Here is a 23,675-nt window from a genome sequence, read left to right as displayed (position 1 = left end):
TTATACCATCACCCTCTATTAGCAGAAGACTCACATGACTAATATAATAAGACTCTTGTTAGTCAAAAGAGTTTTAATCATTTCAAAATGCAAATAATAATAATAATAATCCAAAAGAATGATCAAGAAATGAGCCATTGTTGAGCTTAATGTCCATAAAAGTCTGCTTTGTGAGCGCAAACTTGATGAAATTGCCAATTCCCAGCCATTCCACCCCTAAGCTGACTGCAAAATGATGGTTTCTGTGGTCTACTCCTGAGGAACAGCTGTCCAGAGTCACAAGGACAATCTCAATCATCTCTCCAGATCCTGCATCCAATTACTATACTACCCGCAAACAGCGTCTTGCTGGCCAGCAGGATGTCAGCTCGCCAGTGGTGCTGCTAGGAAGGCCCCAAATCCATTTTGTTCCCAAAGCAAAATGGTGCTTAACGAGAGTGGCACTCCAACCGGTTTTCCCCTTTGATCGATCAATGACATTTTAATTAATTCATCTCGGATTAAAGCCTTTAAGCACCAACTTGTGACTGCCAGCAATGAACCCAGTTAAATTGGCATCGAAAGTTTGCAAACATTTATTTGCGGAACAGGGAGTGGCCGCAACTCAACTTATAACCCCCTGCCCACCAAAAAATATAAAAAGTGAGGTCATTTGCATCCAAGGGATATTCTGAATATTTTTATTTGTTATTAATGAAGAACACTAGGGTTTTTGGATTAGATAACTCTCAGCCTAGCCTTATAGTGAGATCAAAGAAGACATTCTATGGTGCCACACAAAGTTCTTGAACAAAGGATACTATCATTTAATTATGTCTAGTAACATGCAATTATATACAATAATGTATTGTAATGTATAGGTAGTCTTCGACTTACAACAGTTCACTTACTGACCAATCAGTTACAACAGCACTGGAAAAAGTGATTTATGACCATTTTTCATACTTTATGACCATTTCAGCATTTTCATGGACACGTGATCAGAATTCGGACGCTTGGCAACAGACTCGTATTTATGACGGTTGCTGGGGCCCAGGGTCATGTGATCCCTTTTTGCAACCCTCTGACAAGCAGAATCAATGGGGGAAGCCAGATTCACTTAACAACCATGTTATTAACTTAACAATTGTAGTGTGATTCACTTAACTGTAGCAAGAAAGGTCGTAAAAGGAGGCAAAACTCAACAAATGTTTCACTTAGCAACAGAAATTTTGGGCTGATTATGGTCATAAGTCAAGGACTACCTATAGATACGTTTTTTATATATTACATATGCAATTCTTTTCTATACATTTTATGGATATCAAATGGAGTACCCTTAAAATAAAAGAAGGCGAAATGTGCCCTTCCCCCACAGGAAAATAGGGAAGAGAAGAAAATTTGTGGACTTTTCTAGGAAATCACAATCCTCAGCCAAAAGTGCTTGGCTACTTGTGTCATTTGAACAGCTAAAAGAGCAACTAACAGTCAGGAGCCTCTCAGCAAGTAAACAGCTCTTCACACAGCCTGGGAACATGTGCTTTATTTATAAAATGCTTCCAGGATAACGTGCAGGAGCTTGTGTCCACTCATGCTTTCCCTAGCATGGGGATACTAATACCAAAATAATAATAATTATCTAAGCTGTGCAGTGACCCTAATCATCCCATGGGAACCGAACCAAGGCTGCTTACACAATGCTGCAAACATTCCTTGGGCGCAGGAGCCAAACGAAGATCCTGCACCACCGAGAGAGGCTACCATATGATTCAGAGGTGCAGAGAAGGCTGGCTGCCAAGGGGAAGAGTAAACTGGGGTTGGGTCTTCCTGAAGGATTTTCAAATGCAAAGGATCTGGGGCAGGCAAGGGCATGTTTTGGGGGAGTCACCTAAAAGAAATAACATAATGATTATTATATCTGCTGCAATTTCTTGTAGAAAGATTAGAACTGGGCTCAAAAAGTTTGAGGCAGACAATGGATGTACAGAAAGCGTATTTCATAATCTACAATTTTTGAATTTTAAGCAGCCCAGACAAAATAGACAGACAGATAAATAATGATAGATAGATAGATAGATAGATAGATAGATAGATAGATAGATAGATAGATAGATAGATAGATAGATAGATAGATAGGCAGGCACCAGAAGGCAAGACAAGAAGCAGTGGATGGTAACTAACCAAGGAGAGAAGCAACCTAGAACTCAGGAGAAAATTCCTGACAGTGGGAACAATCAACCCACAGAGCAGTTTACCTTCAGAAGTTCTGAGTGCTCCGTCACTGGAAGTTTTTAAGAAGAGATTGAACAATCATTTGTCTGGAATTGTATAGGGTCTCCTGTTTATTTTTATTTATTTTATTTATTTTATTAAATTTATATATGTTTGAGCAGGGGGTTGGACTAGTAGACCTCCAAGGTCCCTTCCAACTCTGTTATTTTGTTTTTTATCTATCTCACCTGGAATCTCCCAAAATATTATCTGTACATATACTTTATTTTAATCCTGTATTTGAATCATTTTGATGCCACATGGTTTTATTGCTCATTGTGTCAAGTTCTTATGGAAAATTATGTGCAGGGCTTCTTTGAGTGGTATAAAAATAAATTAAGCTGATTTATTTTCATTTCATTTCATTCTGGGGATCTGAAGGCACTGTGGGTGTTCCATGGACTCCAGTATTTCTAGCTGCTGCTATATGCTTTTTAGGACCACATGTGATAATTTCTCTTCATGACCCACGAATTGCAACATCAAAGGGTTTTTATTTCATGTTGACCTCAATTCTCTGCCAATATAGCTACTCATATATTCCGAGTCCAGATGTCCCACTGTGATTTAGAGCCTAAGGCAGTCTTTCCCAACCTTGGCAAGTTTAAGATATATGGACTTCACCTCCTAGAATTCCTTAGCTAGCATTTGTTAAAGTCCACACATTTTCAAGTTACTAAGATTAAGAAACACTAGTCTATAATAAGGGGGTAAACAAGGTCTAACTCAATCCCCAATGCTGTCTTATTCAGAGCTGAAGAAGCTTCTCAGATGAGGAGCAAAATGTCTTCAAGGAAAAAACAAAGTCCAGTTACCTTTTGAAAAAGCTCTTTTGGGTCATTGAATAGAAAAAAATAATAATCATCCAATTCTTTCATTCATGCAAGGTTTCTTCTAATAGCTTTCTTCTTACAGAACCCCAAGGTCTTTTCTTTAGAAAATAGTGTACCTCTATGAAACCTTTAAAAAGCTGTGTGTGTGTGTGTGTGTGTGTGTGTGTGTGTGTTTATATATGGCTTGCCTTCAGAAGTTGTAGGTGCTCCATCACTGGAGGCTTTTAAGAAGACACTGGACAGCCACTTGTTCTCCTGATTATATGTTTTTGTATCCTTTTTTAATGCACATTTTAAAATGTCTTGTTTCGGTTTACCTATCTATCGATATAGAGATAGAGATTAGAGATAGATATATATATATAGAGAGAGAGATAGAGATAGTTAGATAGACAGACAGATCAACACGATGCCATAGGGCATTGTACACCAGAACAACAGTTTTTCCCCCAACGCCGTCATTCTGCTTAACTTATTCCAACAATACCGTCAAACTACTTATTAAAGCTGTATTACTATTATTCTCCTCATCTTTCCTATTACCTATTCTTATCTTCTTATGACTATAACTTTGTTGCTTGTATCTTACGATTTATATTGTTTTATTTAGTACCCTAGTATGATTGATGTTGTTTGGTTAGGAGTATCCTATGACTATCACTAAGTGTTGCATCTTATGATTTATGATGAATGTATTGTATCTTATGATTTATGATGAATGTATTTTATGTTGATTATGATCATGATTTATCACTATCGGTTGTACGTACACTAAGACCTTATGCACTGGAGACAAATTCCTTGTCTGTCCAACCACATTTGGCCAATATTCTATTCTATTCTGCAATTTTGCGACCTTCTGACAAACAAAGACAATGGGGAAGCCAGATTCACTTAACAACCATGTTACTAACAACTGCAGTGATTTACTTAACTGTGGCAAGAAAGGTCATAAAATGGGGCAAAACTCACTTAATAACTGTCTCACTTAACAACATAAATTTTGCACCTGTAAGTCGAGGACTACCTTTATTGATATATAGACATATAAACTTTTTTTCTGTCCCACTTACCTACTGCCAATATCCTGGAACACTGTTGCAGTGACCATGTTGCGTGCCGATTGAGCAGCATCAGGGCCATTTTAGTCAGTGGGATTTTTCTTCAGCCGCAAAATGAATTTCTCTTCTCACCTCCTGCTGATAACCTGTAAAGAGAAGTAGGCAAAATTACCACTGGAAACCTCTCCAATAATTTTACCATGGAAGACCAACAAAACAGGACTCTTCTCTTAAAAATATCATGAAGCTTCTAGATCTTAAGAGTCTGGTTTGCAAAACCCACAAATAAGCAAATGGTGCATTTGTGGCCAAATACCTCTCAGGTTGGATTCCTAAGCTTCAGCTGGTAATTGAAATGTTTCTGGGTTTGGCCATTACCTTGAACTACAAATTAATCAACCCAGAAGGTTAATGTATCACAGTAAACCACATAAAACCTACCCAAAAACTGATCCTGAGCTTAGCCTCTTTTGCCGTGTGAACAAGCTACTCTACTTGGCTTTCATTCAGTATTTGAGTAATCTCAATCACTAATATTTGTAAACCATATTTTTTAAAAATTTTGCTCTGTGGGCTGCGGGGTTGTGATTTACAGGTAGTCCTTGACTTATGACACATTGAGCCTAGAATTACAGTCATGTCATTGATTGTGGTGGTTAATTGGGTCACCATGGGACCATGCCTGATTTTATGATTTTTGCAGCAACCGTTAAAGAGAACGCCACAGTCGTTAAGTGAATCCACTTTATCCAATCAGCATTTTTTTTTGTTGGAAACCGGAAGACTGGAAATTGTCAAGAAAATATTGAAAATCATGGTCACGTGACTGTGAGATCCTGCAAATGGTTTAAAAGTGACTTGGTTGCCAAGAGGCCAAAATGTGATCATGTGACTCTGGGGAGGGGCAGCATCTGAACTTTGAAATCAGGTTGTAAATACCTTTGGGGGGCATCATTAAGTGAGGATTATCTGTATTTGTTCAAAATGTTAAATCACTGCATTAGGAAACCTGTGACTCAAACATAGAAACCATTGGCCATAATGGTCACCATGCATTAAAGGTAAAGGTAAAGGTTCCCCCGCACATGCGTGCTAGTCGTTTCCGACTCTAGGGGCCGGTGCTCATCTCCGTTTCAAAGCCGAAGAGCCAGCGCTTGTCCGAGGACGTCTCCGTGGTCATGTGGCCGGCATGACTAGACGCCGAAGGCGCACGGAACGCTGTTACCTTCCCACCGTAGTGGTCCCTATTTTTCTACTTGCATTTTTACGTGCTTTCGAACTGCTAGGTTGGCAGAAGCTGGGACGAGTAACAGGCGCTCACTCTGTTACGCGGCACTCGGGATTTGACCCGCCAAACTGCCGACCAACTGCCACCATGCATTAAACTGGGACAAAATGTAGGTCTAACAAAAAGATTTATTCTGTTATCTTCCACCTGTTTTTCATTCAAATTGATTTTTTTGATCTGGTCTCCCTGGCGGGGCTGACACTGAGGCAAATGTATGCCTTTCAATACAATTTTGAGTCAGAAAAGGTGCTATCTGGCTCTCTCTAAGTTTTGGCTACCAGAGACTAACTCAGTTCTTCTCTTCCAATGCCTATCATGCTATCTGGTTGAGCATTATACCGGTCATCCTTTGCAAAAACAAATAAAAAACAAATACAACCTCTCTCCCCCCCAACCCCTCCCCACTCTCCCATTTAGCACCATGTTTTTGGTTGCTTGAAAAAAAATGTTTTTTTCTCTTGGAGGCATTTTTGAGGCTGACTTTCCAATGTGCTGAAAGTGACACATGGTGATAAGCTTTCTATTACTGTCTTTCGAAGTCTCTCCCCCTGGAAGTTTTTAAGAAGAGATTGGACAACCATTTGTCTGACATTGTATAGGGTATTCTGCCTGAGCAGGGGTTTGGACTAGATGACCTCCAAGGTCCTTTTCAACTCTACTCTTCTGTTCTGTTCTATTCTGTCCTGTCCTATCCAACCAAGAACTAAAGAAAAAAAATTCTGACTGTGAGAACAATTAATCAATGGGACAGCTTGCCTCCTGGAGTCGTGGGTGCTCCATCACTGGAGGTTTTCAAGAACAGGCTGGACAACCATTTGACTGGGATGGTATAAGGTCTCCAGTCTTGAGCAGGTGGCTCGACTAGAACAGGGCTTTTCAACCTTTTCACCCATTGTACCACTTTTAGGATAAGGCAATGTCCGAGTACCACCAGTCACCCAGCAAGGTGTCAAAAGCGTGACCCCCCCCAAAAAAGGAAAAAAAACGATAAAGTACAGGTAGTCCTCGACTTACAACAATTCGCTTAGTGAATGTTCAAAGTTACGATGGTACTGAAAAAAGTGACTTATGCCATTTTTCATACTTATGACCGTTGCAGCATCCCCAGGGTCATGTGATTTACATTTGGATACTTGGCAACCGATTCATATTTATAATGTCACATTGTTCCAGGGTCATGTGATTGCCTTTTGCAACCTTCTGACAAGCAAAGTTAGTGGGGAAACCAGATTCACTTAACAATCATGTTACTAATTTAATTTCTCTCTCTCCCCCTCTCTTTTTCTCTCTTCCTCCCTCTCTCTCTCCTTCTCTCTCTCTCTCCCTCTTTCTCTCTCTCCCTCCCTCTTTCTCTCCCTCCCTTTCTCTGTCTCTCTTTCTCCCTCTCTCTTTCTCTTTCCCTCTCTCTATTTCTCCCTCTTTCTCTCTCCCTCTATTTCCCTCCCTCTTTCTCCTCTCTCCCTCTCTTTCCCTCTCTTTCTCCCTTTCTCTCTCCCTCTATTTCCCTCCCTCTTTCTTTCTCCTTCTCTCTCCCTCTATTTCCCTCTTTCTTTCTCCTTCTCTCTCCCTTTCTCTCCCTCTCCCTATTTTTTTCTCTCCCTCCCTATTTCTTTCTCCTTCTCTCTCCCTCTTTCTCCCTTTCTCTCCCTCTCTATTTCTCCCTCCCTCCCTCTCTCCCATTGTCCCTTCCTTCTTTCCTTCCTTTCTTCCTTCCCTCCCTTTGTCGTTTCCTCCTTCCCTCCCTCCCTCCCTTCCATTGTCCCTTCCTTCCTTCCTTCCTTCCTTCCTTCCTTCCTTCCTTCCTTCCTTCCTTCCTTCCTTCCTTATCCATTTTTACCAAGAAACCTGATGCCCACTTAACTCTCCCGGGGCTGGCGGGCCGAACGGGGACCGGCCTCCCCCTCTCCGTGCTAGAGCAACACTCGCCCCTGCGACCGGCTTTCTGTTGCAGAAAGCAAGCTGAAACCAAGGAAGATTGCACGAGCACGAGATCGGCGTTTCTGAGCAAACGCCGATTCGTGGTTCTGGCAATCTTGCTCACTCGCTTTCAGCTTGCTTTCTGCAAGCAAGCGGGATGCACAGGAAGCGAGATCGGCATTTCTGAGCAAACGCCGATTCGCGGTTCTGGCAATCTCACTCGTCCCGGAGCCTCCGCTGCCGGAAGCCTGCGACGGCAGCATAACGGGGCTTGCAAAAAGTGGGGCGGGTGGCGGCAGCTGCTCACAGCGCTGGCCAAAAGCAAGCAGGGCAAGGCCGCTATCAAGCCCCGGGCTCGACAATCAACTCAGTGGGCGTGGGGGGAGGAATCCGCGCAGCAAACCAGCTGATCGGCAGAGCAATGAGCGGCTGGCTTTGGTGTGTCTTCCCTGCACTGTGTGCGTTCTGTTGGCAGCTCAAATCCGGAGTCTCAGCCTCCCAGCTGATCGGCGGAGCAATGAGCGGCTGGCAGGCCAGGTAGCCGGGTTGATGTACAGATTCCCCCCCCACACACAACTGGTTGATTGTTGAGCCTGGGGCTTCATAGCGGCCTTTCCCTGCTTGCTCTTGCTCTTGTTCTTGCTGCTGCTGCCTGCCCCGCTTTTTGCAAGCAGGCTTCTGGCAGCGGAGGCTCCAGGGCGAGCAATGAGCAGCTGGCAGGCCAGGTAGCTGGGTCGCTGCATGGATTTCCCCCCCCAAACCCAGTTGATTGTCAAGCCCTGGGCTCGACAGCCGCTCCTGCTCAAAAGGCAGGGTTCGGTGGCCAGTGAAGCACTCGTGCGGGGCTCTCCCGGGGATGGCGGGCCAAACGGGGACTGGCCTTGCCCTCTCTGCGCTAGAGCAGCACCCGCGGGGGTGGCCAAGGGCAAGCAAGGCAAGGCCGCTCCTGCTCGAAAGGCAGGGTTTGGTGGCTGGTGAGGCGCTCGCTGGCGGGTGATGGGGGCGATGGGGAGGAGCGGACCAATCGCCTTACCGGTACCTAGGACTCCGACGCGCCTTCTCAATCATGTGTGCCCCGAAGAAGCGCTGATCAGAAGTCAATTCGGTTGCTGTACAAGTCCCTGGGGACGGCGGGGTGTCGCTCTGCGCCTGCGCGCACCCTCTGTAGGGTTCCTGCAGGTCGCTGCCAAGCAGCATGCTTTCCGGCAGCAAGTGAGCTGGAAAGGAGCGGAGCGCGGGGGTGGGGGTGGGGAGGAGGCAGCGGGGGGGAGGCAGGCGATACCGCGTACCACCAGCCAGGTGCTCGCGTACCACTAGTGGTACGCGTACCACCGGTTGAAAAGCCATGGACTAGAAGACCTCTGAAGTTCCTTCTATCCCTATGATTCTATGTTCTGTATTCAAACATCTGTCCCGGGGATTCTTGGAAGAAAATGCAACCAAAATAAATACATAGCACAAATAAGCAAATGGAGATCCTGAATTGGTTGGTCAAAAATCTCCAGGATGAGACAATGCAAAAGGATTTCAAACCCAGCTTTCCAGTAGGGAGCTTCTGGTGTTTTTAATGTTTTTATGATTCTACTTTGCTAGAGTCTTTATCCAGAGTTTAGATGGTAGGCAATTCTAACTTCCAGCTGCAACATTACCTCATGTTCTCAAAATCCCTGAATTTAAATCCATTGCTCAGAAGATACAGGCAATTTTCATCATTTGTAAATCCTTTGGCTGCTGCTGTTTAAAACCACTCAGGCTTGGATGAACATCAATACAAAGCAGTGAATTTAAAACCCTTAATTAAAATGCAAGAAACATCCCCTGGTGTTCCTCTCCACCCGTTTCCTATTTTAAAAAGCAACCGCAGGCAAAATTTAGTCAACAAATCCAGATTCAAAACCCTCCCATGGACTCTCTTGACAGATAAACAATTTAAAACATCTTCTTTAAATAAAAACTTGTGTTTTTCTTTGGGGGGGGGTGTTTGCAGTTAGTCAGGTTAATTTTACAAACGAGCACACAAATTTAAATGCTAGTTTTCGTTGTTTCTTTGCTTTTTATCTTCTACTTTCACATTTTCTGGTTAAAGAACTGCAGCAGCATTATAAACCACTACGCATGAGCTACAGTTCTGTGCTGAAGATATTCCTGTCTGCTCTAATAAATCTTGAAAAACCAGAGTCTCTCTGGTTTGCAAGCAGCATGCATTTATTTTGACCATATCTCTTTTCTTGCCTAACTAAATCTTGGTGCAAATCAGAGGCAGTTCAACTGCTGGAAAACTGAATTTCACATATGCTGACTCACAGACTCAACTGGCTGATGCTACATCGTTAGGATTCTTCCTCAGGGTTAATTCCAGCAGGGTGACCCAATACAGGTAGTCCTCAAGTTATGACTGTAATGGAACCCAACGTTTTATGTTGTTAAGTGAAACATTTGTTAAGTGAATTTTGCCCAATTTTATGACTTTTCTTGCCGCAGCTAATTGAATCACTGCATTTCGTAAGTTAATAACATGGTTGTTAAATCAATCTGGATTCCTCATTGACTTTGCTTGACAGAAAGTCACAAAAGCTGACCCCAGGACACTGCAACTGTCATAAATATGAACCAGTGGCCTAGCATCTGAACTTTGATCACGTGACCACGGGGATGCTGCAACGGTGGTTAAGTGTGAAAAATGGTCATAAGTCACTTTTTCAGTGCCATTGTAACTTTGAATGGTTAGGTTAGGTTTCTGGGTTGGTGGCCTAGGGGGGAGGGGGAAAAGGGGATCGCATGTGCATGAGCACCTGTTGCTTGCATGATTGAGGCCGAGAACACCCACAACCAGTTGTGGGATTCAGCCAGTTCGTACCAGTTCGGTAGAACTGGTAGCTAAATTTTGCTGCATTTGGAGAACCAGCTGGCTTCCAGAAGTCCAGTCTAGGCCTCCCAGGTCTAGAACGGCCTGCCGGAAGTGCGTGGATGCCACTTCCGGAAGTCTGTCCTAGGCCTCGGAGGCCCAGGCCTGCATCAAAGAAGAGAACCAGTTATTCAGGTATTTGAATCCCACCACTGCCCACGACGCTCGCGTGAGTTGGGCTCCGAGTGCTCGCAATGCTCACATGAATGGAGCTGTGCATGCGTGCACACATGCGCACACCAGCCAACCATTCACATGGATCGGTTGTGAATAGGCCATGGACCGGTAGTGGGCTGTGGCCCACAGGTTGGGGACCCCTCGACTAGATACTCCAATTTCCAGTTTCTCCGCTCAGAAAGTCAGGACTTTGGGGGGGGGGAATTGAGGGGGGGCAATTGGATTACAACCTTTGGCTTGATTTCACTGTCACCAAACACTGAAGAGAAGTTGTTCCTCACAGCAGGATTGCATAACTTTGGTCAGGTCAACAAATGCATTAGCCTTCTTTCCCCCCTTCCGTTCAATCATGTCCAGTTCTTAGAAACCAACTGGACAAGCCCCTGCAGCCTTTTTGGCAAGATTTTCAGAAGTGTTTTGCCACCTTCTCCCTAGGCTGAAAGTGACTGGCTCAAGGTCACCCAGCTGGCTTCATGCCCAAGGTGAGAGACTACAACTTCTAGCCTTAACCACTACACCCAAGTGGCTTAGTTTCTTAATGTTCAATGTTAGCTTGTTAACGTTTATAGCCTGACACAGCCTCAAATAACGATGCCCCTCCAAACAACAGAAACCTCAGCCATTGTGTTTATTTTTATGTTACGTTCAGAAATCCATTGAGACCAGTGAATTTCCATTTCTGTTTTTAGATAAAGCTGCACTCCCCTGTCCCAGATCAAATAGTTCATAACTTGAGGGTCCTCCTGGATTCACAGCTGCTGCTTCAGAAGGTATCCCCAGGGATTAAAAGAGCCTTTGGCCTATTGTTGTGGGGAAAATAGGGGGAGGAAGGTGTGTTGGGAAATCGGAGAAGCCAAAGAGGCTGCAGGGCCCAAAGGGGGAAAATTTGCAGTAAGAAAAGGAATATTCCCACAGGCTGTTAGTGCAAAAACAGAGCATCCCACCCAGGAGAATTTCTCAGCAAACCTGTTCTTTTTGGGGAGAAATTGCAAAAGGAATGTCTTTTTTTCCCACCAAAGGAAAGCAGATCTTGCAGGGGAAAAAAAAGTAAGGGGATTTTCCCACTTGGCACCAACATCGATCCTAAAAACAGCAAGGCAGAGAAGCAGTCTCTAGTCCTTCTCTTACCCACCATTTCTCTGCTCTCCTTCCAAGGCTTGCCTTTTAAATTTCAAAATGAACTGACAGGAAAGAGGTCAAGCCATGGATATCCTGTCACATCTGGTCTGAATCACCGCAAAAGCTGGGTTTGCATAGAGATGAATCCTGATTTAACCCCAAATCTCAGGCATTCTGAGATGAAGCTGGCTTCTCAAGAGTTCACCCTTCATATGTGCCACAACTGTTCTATTCTATTCTATTCTATTCTATTCTATTCTATTCTATTCTATTCTATTCTATTCTATTCTATTCTATTCTATTCTATTCTATTCTATTCTATTCTATTCTATTCTATTCTATTCTATTCTATTCTATTCTATTCTATTCTATTCTAATTCTATATTTTCCATTCCACTCCACTCCACTCCACGATTCTATTCTATTCTATTCTATTCTATTCTATTCTATTCTATTCTATTCTATTCTATTCTATTCTATTCTATTCTATTCTATTCTATTCTATTCTATTCTATTCTATTCCATGATTCTATTCTATTTCTATTTCTATTTCTATTCCATTCCATTCTATTCCATTCCATATTTTCCATTCCACGATCTATTCTAATTCTAATTCTAATATCAGTGAATTGGTCATTGTATGCTACATTTTGGCAAACACGGGAAACATTTTCCAGACTGAATGGGTACAACCCTTTGAAAAAATTCCATCGAATAACATGACAACTGGTTGGGTGAAATTCAATGGGAGATAAAATAATGAAGCATTGCCCCATTTCTGAACAGGGGAGACATCCTGGAGAAGCTTGTGGTAAGAACGCCCAACCCCAATCCTTTTTACTATGCCCCCCCCCCCCCAAATCATAAAAATAAAGCTCAGGAAAAGAAATATTGAAACAATGTTTTATTCATAAAACCCCTGGCTACTGGAAAAGTGGAAACAATGAATCAAGCCTTTTGATGCACAAAGACAGCTCAATGGAGGTAATAGACAGATTAAAGATAATGCAATAAAATTAATTACATTTGTCTGACAGGATTAAAACCCAAGGAAGCCAGTGTTTTAAACCCATTGCTAGCCTTTGCGGAAAAAAAGCTAAACAAATCTAATAACAAAATCACACAAAGCAAGCCTCCAAATTACAAAATGCTGTAAAACTATATAAAAATCCTTGAACTCATCAAATCAATTTGTCAGCTGTCCCAAAACTACATACTGTTGCTGGTTCTGCTCATCAATAAACCTTCTTTCTTAAGCAACCTCCTTTTTATTCCTGGCTTGGAACTGGGCCTGATTTTTCTTTCAACATGCTAATCCATTATATTTTAAGATACCTTTTTAAAATATCCTTTAGACGGAGAGGCCCATTTTTTCTTCTTCTTTGTAAAGCTTTCTAAGTTGGTTATGGTTTTCATCTATCCTCTCCTATCCATTTTTTTCCTTCATCCTTTTAAATATCACTCCAATACATAGTTATCGTATCTATCAAAGTCCATTGTGGGGTGCTTTCTAAACAATCATTTCCTTGTGGGATTAGATCAATGCACAGCTTCACAGCCAGCCAACCCTCTGGATGCATCAGTGCTCATGAAAATCGGAAAAAAACCTCAATCATTTGTGGAAAACTGTCCAGTATGGGAGATGAATTTGGCCATATTTTACAGATCATTTTCGTATTGATGATAGTAAACAAAGAAACATTAAATATGTTTTAAATGTTGCCTTGCACTTTTTTTGGTGTCATTGTTGTTACTGCATGTGGGTCTGTTGTGCAAACACACTCAACGCGGCAAAAGATGGCTGAGCAACATGATGACACTGTTGAAACTGTGCCTGGCTGAATGCACGTGGGTGATCCGACCGTCAGAGCTGGCTTTCTTGAACATATTTTTCCCAAACAAGAGAAATGACTCCGAGATTGACGCTCTGAGATTGTTGTCACCAGTGCACCAATGGAGGTTGTGGTCAATTCAGGGGCCCAGCAGGAAATCCAGATGGAAAACCCTTTTTCTTTGCACAAACATTCAGCATACACTGCCACATTGGGTGCAAACCTTTGTACACAGAATGCCAGCCTCTGCAGCGCCTCCCCCCCCACACACACACACCTTCCTTCGATACAGGGAACCCAGCTTATTCCAAGTGGGTTGCCATGGCACCCATAATGGGACAGGAAAGGGAGCAAGGGGTGGTGGTGGAAGCAATGAAGGGGAAGGGAAGGGGGGGCTGTGCACCATCAATCTCCTGGCAACTGCTTCATCTCAGCAATTACCCGGTTGCTGTAGTAACCACCCAGAAGCAAGTCAGGCAGGATATTTGCAATTCTTACTTCTAAGATAACGGTGGAGGGAAATGAATGGGGCAAAATAGAATTTGGAGATGGCTAAAATTAGACCGTCTGCAGCTTTGCAATGAAGTATTTCTAAAAGGGAGAAACACAACCAATTTTGGACACCATACTACAAAAACAATGTTGAGACTTTGGAAAAAGTTCAAAGAGCAGCAAATAAAATGATCAAACACCTGAAGACTAAAACATACGAAGAATGGCTGTGGGACTTGGGTTTGGCTAGTCTAAAGAAAAGAAGAAATAGGGGAGACATAATAGCAGTATTCTGGTATTTGAGGGGCTGTCACAAAGAAGAGGGAGTTAAGCTATTCTCCAAAGCACTAGAGGGCAGAAACAAGAAACAATGGCTGGAAACTGACCAAAGAGAGAAGCAACCTGGAGTTAAGGAGGAACTTCCTAACGGTGAGGACAATTAACCAGTGGAACATTTGCCTTCAGAAATTGTGGGCGCTCCATCACTGGAGCTCTTTAAGAAGAGACTAGACAGTCACTTGTTTGAAATGGTATAGGAACTCCTGCTTGAGCAGGGGGCTGGACTAGAAGACCGCCAAGGTCCTTTATCCTATCCTATCCTATCCTATCCTATCCTATCCTATCCTATCCTATCCTATCCTATCCTATCCTATCCTATCCTATCCTGCTGAAGTTTGCTACGTAAAAAGATGACTATTACTACTGATATTATAGTAACAACTTTATTTCCCAATTTTGCACTGTTACTTCTCCAATTTCTCATGTCCTATAGGGAGTCCTCGACTTACGGCCACAATAGAGCCCAAAATTTCTGTTGCTGAGTGAGACATTTGTTAAGTGAGTTTTGCCCCATTTTACAACCTTTCGTGCCACAATTGTTAAAAGAATCACAGCAGTTGTTAACTTAGTAACCTGGTTGTGAAGTGAATCTGGCTTCCCCATTGACTTTGCTTCTTCAGAAGGTCCCAAAAGAGGATCACCTGACCCCCCCCCCTCGACACTGCAACAGTCATAAATATGAATCAGTTGCCAAGCATCCGAATTTTGATCACATGATCGTGGGGATGCTGCAAAGGTCGTAAGTGTGAAAAAACAGTCATAAGTCGCATTTGTCAATGCCGTTGTAACTTTGAACAGTCACTAAATGAGTCATTGTAAGTCGAGGACTGTCTGTACTCAGTTTCGATGCAAACGAAGGCTTCAATTTCCTCCTCGCTGCTTCCTCTCTTCATGGCTGGCATTGAGATGGTACCTTTTTAACTGATTTATTTTCTATTTGTATCCCGACTTTATTGTTTTTACAAAGAATTCAAAGCGGAGAACTTATCCACCACATCTTTCTCCTCCTCCTATTTTCTCCACAACAACAACCTTATGAGGTGGGTTGGACTGAGAGAAAGTGACTTGGCCCAAAGTCATCCAGACAGCTTTCGTGGCTAACACAGGACTTGAACTCACAATCTGATGCCTTAATCCCCTTTTCCCAGGGAAACTTAACTGCTTCCTTCTGGTTTCATGCAACAGCCTTTTGAGTGCCAGAGCAGCTTCCGCTATTAGATGGGGACCTGCAGCTGTGTCTCCCTTTTCAACTCTTCCTTATTGTTGTACCAGGCCTTTTTTAAAAATCTTTTTTTTAATGTTCAAGAAATGCCCCTCCTTCACCTTTCAAACTTGATCAGTTATTGTAACCCTAGAATAGATGGGATGTGGGAAGATCTACATACAAACACCTGCGAAAACCTCAGAAAACAAATGTGTGTGTGTGTGTGTGTAATTTTTTTTTGGATTGCTAACAAAGAATTAAAGGGAGACTGATATAGCTATTTCAAACTTATTTGTTCTCATCAGTCAGCCACACCCTTCTGAGATTCGAACCTGGGCTGATTGCACATTAGGCAATTGTTCTAACCCAGGGGTCAGCAACCTGAAACAGTGAAAGAGCCACTCGGAACCGGTTCCCTCACAAAAGGAAAAACTGGGAGCCGCAAAAAATGTGTGCGCATGTGCATACATGCGCGCATGTGCAGAACAGGGTTTGACTGAAGAGTGGAGCCAAGGCGAGATATTATTATTATTATTAATATGCACCTACCCTGCATATTTGAATTGATTGAACTTTTTTAGTCCCACTTTTTTTTTTTGGACTGCACATGGCAGAGGACTGGGAGCCACAGGAGGCGGCTGAAAGAGCCGCATGCGGCTCCGGAGCCGTGGGTTGCAGACCTGTGTTCTAACCCTTAGGCCACAGGCTCTTTCTTGCTTTGTTAGCTGAGAAGCAAGGGATATATGTATTAAGTGTTTGTTAAGTATTTAGATAGATAGATAGATAGATAGATAGATAGATAGATAGATAGATAGATAGATAGATAGATAGATAGATAGAAAGATAAAGTGATATACATATTTAAAAATTCAACCAATTCTTTTGCCTTACTTGCTCACTAAAAGTAAATCATAAATCAATTTATTTATGGCCACACAATTTTTTTTACAGTTGCACTAAAACTCTCAGCCAAAATGATCCAAATGTGATGTCAGTTTTCAATCTGATAACTGAAGAACACATCCTCTTTTATCAGATGTTGAGAAACACTGAATTAAATGCTGCTGTAGAGGTAGCATTCTCTAGTCTAGACTAGTCTCTTCTTCCTGGTATGTTGAACTATAATTCCCATTATCCCCAGATGGTATGAACATTGGGCATTTTGTCAGAGTAAGGAGCTTTCACAAGGCAGAAGGGTTAATCTTCCTTAACTGCATTTGGTGGGAAAGTCAGAGCAAAAATATTGTGTGTGTTATATTAATGGAGGTAGTTAGGAGGCCGAATTCAAAAAGCTGCTTCTCCTTTCCTGCTCTAAAACTTGCAGAGATAATGAACCAATCAGAGGCTAAAGCATTACGGGATGCTTACAGACCTTGATTCCACAGTCCCTCAGTTCGACTGAATAATTGAATGAAGAAAAATCATTGACTTTTGACCAGACTTAATTCAGATACTATCTCCCTGCTTTTATTACAAAAAATGGAGTCCTACGATTGCATTCACAAGATCACATGAAGTTCTAGTACCACTTTATAATGCCTTTGTAAGACCACATTTGGCATACTGCATCCAGCTTTGATCGCCATGATGTAAAAAAGATGTTGGAACTATGGAAAGAGTGCAGAGAAGAGCAACAAGGATGATTAGGGGGCTGGAGGCTGAAATATATGAAGAACAGCTGCAGGAATTGGGTATGTCTAGTCTAAAGAAAAGAAGGACTAGTGGAGGTTAGCAGTGTTCCAGTATTTTTGGGCTGCCAGAAGGAAGAGGGGTTCAACCTATTTTCCAAAGCATCAGAAAGCAAGACAAGAAACAATGGATGGAAACTGATCAAGGAAAGAAGCAACCTAGAACTAAGGAGAAATTACCTGAGAGTGAGGACAATTAACCATTGAAACAGCTTGCCTTCAGAAGTTGTGGGTGCCCCATCACTGGAGGTTTTAAGAAGAGATTGGACAGTCATTTGTCCAGAAAGATATAGTGTCTCTTGCCTTGGGGTTTCCAGAGAACAGAGGCCACAACAGGGAGGCAGAACAAGAAGCAACAGATGGAAAGTAATCAAGGAGAGAACCAACCTAGAAATAAGGAGGAATTTCCTGACGGGGAACAATGGAACGACTCGCCTCCAGAAGTAGTGGGTGCTCCATCACTGGAGGTTTTTAAGAATAAATTGGACGGCCATTTGTCTGAATTGGTCTAGGGTCTCCTGCTTGAGCACGGAGTTGGACCAGAAGACCTTCAAGGTCCCTTCCAACTCTATTATTTTGTTAAATAATGAAATACCAAACCAAATCACAATTTGACCAAGAAGATAGGACCAGATTTTCTACTATCGCTGGACCAGTATTTCTCTTGCTCTGTTTTAAAAATGTCCCTCCTTTGGTGAAAGCGATTCTCTTCTAATCTTAGGAGGCTTGAGAGTGTGTCTGGAATCTCTCCCAGCAGCGTGTACAAATTTATTCATTGCTTGGAGTTGGAGAGAGATTTCTGCAACTGTTCTGCTTTTCACCGTATAATTTTTCCTGCTGTACCAACTGAAAAATTCCTCTCAATGTTTCCCTTAGGATTTCCTGGCAGGCTGAAGAAACTAGTTGAGACAGCTGATCGCTGAAGATTGCACAACGAAGGACATTTGCATTCACCACGAAATACAGGCAGAAACATCATGCTTCATCTGCAAGTACATCATCCAATCATCTTCCCCTTGAGGCTTATTCTGAATGCTACAATAACTGTTTCATTAAAAGAAATGAGGAAGGAAAAAAAAATATGTGGGATCATTTTTCTGCACCAGACATGTTCAAGCTGCAGTGGTCTCTCCCTTCCATTTTGCATGATGCTTAAATTTCAAGATGTTCATGGGAATTGACAGGCAGAAGCACAAAAGGAGCTATTTCTGCATCATTTGGTACCCTCAGTTACCAGGATTCAGAAGGGAACAAATGCATATTATACACATTTTGTTTTTGTATTTCTTTCATTCCAGGCTAATTTAGATAACTGCCTTCGCTGTGTTTATGAAAAGAACAGATACGTTGTGCAAGAAAAAAAGATAAATAGCTAAATAAAGAGATCTTGTGGGAGAAATGCAGGAACCATTACATGAGCAAAAGGAACTGAACCATTTTTAGTCCAGAACTAGATAAATTCGGAAGTGACTCTTTAATTTACTAAATTATAAGAATGGGGAGCTGGTGCAGCACAATTAGATTTGGAAGTTTCTGTCATTATAGCCAGTCTCAATAAAAGTAGCTTAAGAATTCCCTAGCCAGTATTCTTTGAGATATGTGGATTTCAACTCCCACAATTCCTCAGCAAGCATGATTTAATAATTCCTCAGCAAGCTGGCTGGGCAATACTGGGAGTTGAAGTCCACAGTTCTTGAAATTGCGAAGTTTGAAAAACACTGTTCTAAGGCAAACCAAGTCCAGCTCTTTATCAAGCCCCTCTTTATATGCCAGGCTCTTTGTTATGCTTCGGGCCAGGGCAGATCTTGAAGACTAGGGATGAGTAGGTCAGGATGGTGTGTCTGCTTTTCCTGACTTGACACACATTTGAGACCACTACAAGCTGATTGTTTATTAAATTTCACTGCTGAAGTAACAAAATGATCACCTTTTTTTGCAAGTTTAAAGCACTAACAAAGGAGAATATTTGTAGTTCAGGCTTGAAATGAGAGGTCCTTGGTGCTCTCTGAGTTTATTTTCTTGCAGACATTTCATGACCCAACTAGATAACATCATCAGTGCTAGAAGGGAGTAGGATTTGCAGAGTGGAAGGAGGAGGAGGAGGAGGAGGAGGAGGAGGAGGAGGAGGAGGAGGAGAACTGTGGGGTCCTTGGTGCTCTCCAAGTTTGGTTGTTTTCTTACAGACATTTTATTACCTAAGTAGGTAACATCATCAATGCTAGCAACCAAGCTCAGAAAGCACTAAGGACCTCTCACTTAAAAGCATCTTTTGCAAAAAGATTACTTTAGTACTGTACTTAGATTTTACCAAAGTTATTTTCTGGCTCTTAATTCTATTATTTTTCTATACCTATGAAGTCCCTTGCTATCCTTTTTTGCTGCCTGCTATAATGTGAGGCATAGAGAAAAGAGGTCCAGCAAGGCACGAGCATATAAATAATCTCAACAGGCCGCAAAAAAGCTAAATAGGATTAGGTCTGGTTGGTACTTGGATGAGACACCACAAGGAAATCCCAGGCTTATAGGCTGGACTGGGAAAGGAAAGCAAAATACCCGTTTCCTGACAAGGGGAAACATCTTGGCACTGTTGCCAAGGTAACAACGTAAAGATGTTGAACTCAGCTGTTCAACATGTTTTTAAAGAGAAAGATGCTTTGTTGTGATTGAGAATCTCTGCAGAGACTCAGGCAAGAATTTTCCCCAGACTTTCCTGTTAATGCACTAGTGACTAGTGATTCATCTCTGCATAAAAGCAGGGTGGATAATTTTGTGTTTTCTACTATGTTGCAACCTGGGAATTGCTTCCCAAGTTATATCCAAAATCAGTCAGTCTCCTCTAGTTCTAAGCTATGCACATATTCTGAGCTTGTGTTTAAACAAAAAATATATATTTGTAATAAAACCAACAATACAAGACAAAGTCTAGCTAGTCAGCATGCTTCAAAGTTATCCTTGATCCTGCAAGAAAAGATTAACCCCCATTTTCTCCATCAACTCTGCTCCAAAACTGATAGGATCTACTGTGTATTTCTGCAGCTTCTGCCTTCCAAAGTTATGGGTAATTCATCCATGGAGGTTTTTAAGGAGAGATTGGACAGCTATCCTGTCTGAAATGGTATAGGTCTCCTGCTTTAGGAGTGAGGTGGACTAGAAGACCTCCAAGGTCCCTTCCAACTCTTATTCTATTCTGTTCTTGTTCCTGTTCCTATTCCTACACCTGTTGTTCTCAATCTGTGGTTTGTGGACCCCTGGGGGGATCAGAATGTAATCACAGGACTTCTGCAAAGGCTTGAAGAAATGTTATGATCTAAATCTTGAGTTAAGTCTTGGAGGTCCGTGGCCACAAAAGGTATTTAAAGAGGGTCTGTGGTGAAGAAAAGAGAACCACTGCTCTACTCTATTCTACTCTATTCCATTCCATTCTGTTCCGTTCCATCCCATCCACTCTGGCCCAAAACGGAGAGGATCCGCTCTGTATCTTTGCAGCTTCTGACTGAACCCTGCAGTCACGGCAGTGAAAGGGCAGAACCTCTGTGTGGTTGTCAGAGTCCTGAGATTTAATTGTTGGCATCTCTGCTTAAAAGGCTGGGATAAAAGGCCAGCAGTCCTCAGGGTAGCACTTGTCAATCAAGAGGAGGGGGGTGCTTCCCCAGTTTGCACTCATTGACTCTCGCTGATACTTCTCAGGTGGATCCCAATGGGATCCCCCCAGGGAAGAGCCATGCTCAAGGCAAGTGTGGGGGTTTATGCAATCAGTCCTCCTTTCTACCATCTCTATTATACGATTTCAGGCAGTTTTCATCCTTCAGCCAGGGGGTTGGGTGTTTGAGGGACTGCCTGTCTCCTGCAACATCTGCCCAGCTGAGGTTGGCGCCTTCCAGGTTCCTTCCATTAAACAATGTCCTCAATCAGGATCCTGGAAATGCACAACCTGCCTTCTGGAACAAGGTTCCCCTTCCCCGAGATCTAGGTAGCCCGCCCTCTCTGTTGTTGCCTAGCAGAGCCATGAAGACCTGGACTTTCATCCAAGCCTTTGACAAGGGAGGGAGGGAGAGAGAGGGAGAGACACACAGAGAGAGATCCTGGCTCACTGCATGGGCCACTTTTTATCTTTATCGCCTTATTGATTATTGTAATATTAGGGGTGACATGATAGCAGTCTTCCAATATTTGAAGGGCTGCCACAAAGAAGAGGGGGTCAAGCTATTCTCCAAAGCACCAAAAGGCAGGACAAGAAACAATTGATGGAAACTAATCAAGGAGAAAAGCAACCTGGAATTAAGGAGAAACTTCCTGACTGTTAGAACAATTAACCAGTAGAAAAAATTGCCTTCAGAAGTTGTGGGTGCTTCACTACTGGAGGCTTTTAAGAAAAGACTGGACAGCCATTTGTCTGGGATGCTTTAGGGTATCCTGCTTGAGCAGGGGGTTGGACTAGAAGACCTCCAAGGTCCCTTCAACTCTGTTTTATAACATAAGTATAACATAATTTCTAGGCTGCTGTTGAGTTGTTGAAAGTTAGGCAACATGTCCCGTTGCCTGGAGGCGGCCCAGGTCTGGATGGGGAGAAACAAGCTTCGTCTCAATCCTGCCAAGACTGAGTGGCTATGCATACCGGCATCTCGGATTAACCAGACTATTCCATCTTTAACGATAGGGCTCGCAACTTGGGCATCCTCCTTGACTCCCGGCTCAATTTTGAAGATCACATAGGATCCGTGACCAGAGGGGCTTTTGCCCAGGTTCGCCTGGTGCGCCAGTTGCGACCCTATCTGGACCGAGATTCCCTACGCACAGTCACTCATGCACTCGTGACCTCCCAGTTGGACTACTGCAACGCTCTCTATATGGGGCTGCCCTCGAGGACCACTTGGAGGCTTCAGCTGGTGCAGAATGCTGCTGCGCGAGTTGTGATGGGGGTTTCCCAATACTCCCATGTAACACCTCTACTCCGCGAGCTACATTGGCTTCCGGTTGCCCTCCGGGTGAGATTCAACGTGCTGGTGATGACCTATAAAGCCCTAAATGGCTTGGGTCCGGGATATTTGAGGGAACACCTACTGCCGACATCAAGCTCCCTTCGTCCTGTGCACTCCCACAGGGAGGGCCTTCTCAGGGTGCCGCTGGTAAAAGACTGCCGGCGGATAACACCCAGGGATAGGGCCTTCTCAGTGGGTGCGCCTGCCCTTTGGAACCAGCTGCCCGTGGAGCTTAGGACTGCCCCCAACCTTCGGTGATTCCACCAGGACCTGAAGACCTGGCTCTTTGAGCTTTCCGGCCCAGGCTGAGAGGGTTTTTTTCCCCCTCAGGGATCAAATTTAATTATTTTAACTGTTTTTAACTCTTGTATTGTATTGATGTTTTTAAATACTTTGTAAACCGCCCTGAGTCCTACGGGAAAAGGGCGGTATATAAATTCAATAAACTTAACTTAAACATACAAGTTTAGTAAGTTATTACTGATACTCTTTGACTTACAACCGTTTATTTAGCAATCATATAGTTTCAAACAGCAATAAGACAAAGTGACTTGCAACCAGTTCTTGATTTACAACCGTTGCAGCGTCCCCCCAGTCATGTGATCGAGATCTGGGCACTTGGCCACTGGCTTGCATTTATGCCAGTCGCAGCATCCCAGCATCACATGATCGCCACCTGCAACTGTCCCAGCTGCATTCCAGGATGCAAAGCCAGTGATGTCTCACTTAGCAACCATGGCAAAAATGTCATAAAATTGGGTCATTTTCCGGTCTCCATCTTGGCCATAAGGCGAGGACTGCCTGCATGCTCATTAAACCTTCTATCCAGGATCTCAAGACCCAGCATATTGTATAAACCTAGCAATGCCTCCCAATCTGCATGCAATCCTGACCTCTCGTTGCTTCCCCAGGAAGACCCTTGACGGCCCCTCTGTTCCAAAAGCCTCCATTATCCTCACATTACTGACCAGCACACCAGGCTGTGGCCATTAACAAGAGTCGTGCAGGAATTTATGAGCCCTGTCATATGCTCCCTTATGAAATGTGGGATCATGCCAACAACAGCTTACATGACTGGGGAAACAGTTGCCAAAAACAGCTTTCTGCTGTTTTTCATACTCCAGAAGAACTCAGCAGCTGTTGGCAACATAATACCTGCTTGGTAGAAAATCTATTTGGGGGCAGTTAGTCAAGGTGGAGCACCCAGTGTTCAAGAGACTTCTTGGCTGTCATGGCGCTGCGGCTACAAAATTTGAGGGGAGCGGCTTGCTTCTTCCTGCTTTCCCCAATTGTGCTGTCAGATGTTGCGGCCACAATGACCAAAATCCCCTGCCAGCAAGGCTAGTGAAGCCTGCTATATCTGGACTTGGAAGGCTGTAAAAAGTTGACTAAGAACTTGATTGCAAGGCAGGAATTTGGGCAAGGAATGAAGCACAAAGCAGAACCAATCAGAGCTTGAAATCATAGTTTTGCGCTCGCCAAGATACCCATTTCAGGGTAAAAAATATGGAGGTTTAAGCATGGTTAGAGAAACACACACAGAAGTTATTTGTTGCTCCAGACATCCATATCCCCAAAATAAAGATATGGC

At 43.1% G+C, this 23,675-nt stretch overlaps 1 protein-coding gene across 1 annotated transcript in view; it reads right to left on the bottom strand.

Moving 5' to 3' along the window:
• Positions 1–23,675, bottom strand: part of ABAT (4-aminobutyrate aminotransferase) — a 76,060-nt gene that overhangs the window by 42,898 nt on the left and 9,487 nt on the right. Inside the window, exon 2 of the mRNA XM_081338562.1 lies at positions 4,157–4,290. Within this exon, the coding sequence (XP_081194688.1) occupies positions 4,157–4,226 (70 nt within the window). The 5' untranslated portion in view covers positions 4,227–4,290. The remainder of the gene's footprint in view (positions 1–4,156; positions 4,291–23,675) is intronic.

This window comes from Vipera berus, assembly GCF_964194415.1.
Source record: "Vipera berus genome assembly, chromosome: 13".
Classification (NCBI taxonomy): domain Eukaryota; kingdom Metazoa; phylum Chordata; class Lepidosauria; order Squamata; family Viperidae; genus Vipera; species Vipera berus.
This window is presented reverse-complemented; position numbering and strand designations above follow the sequence as displayed.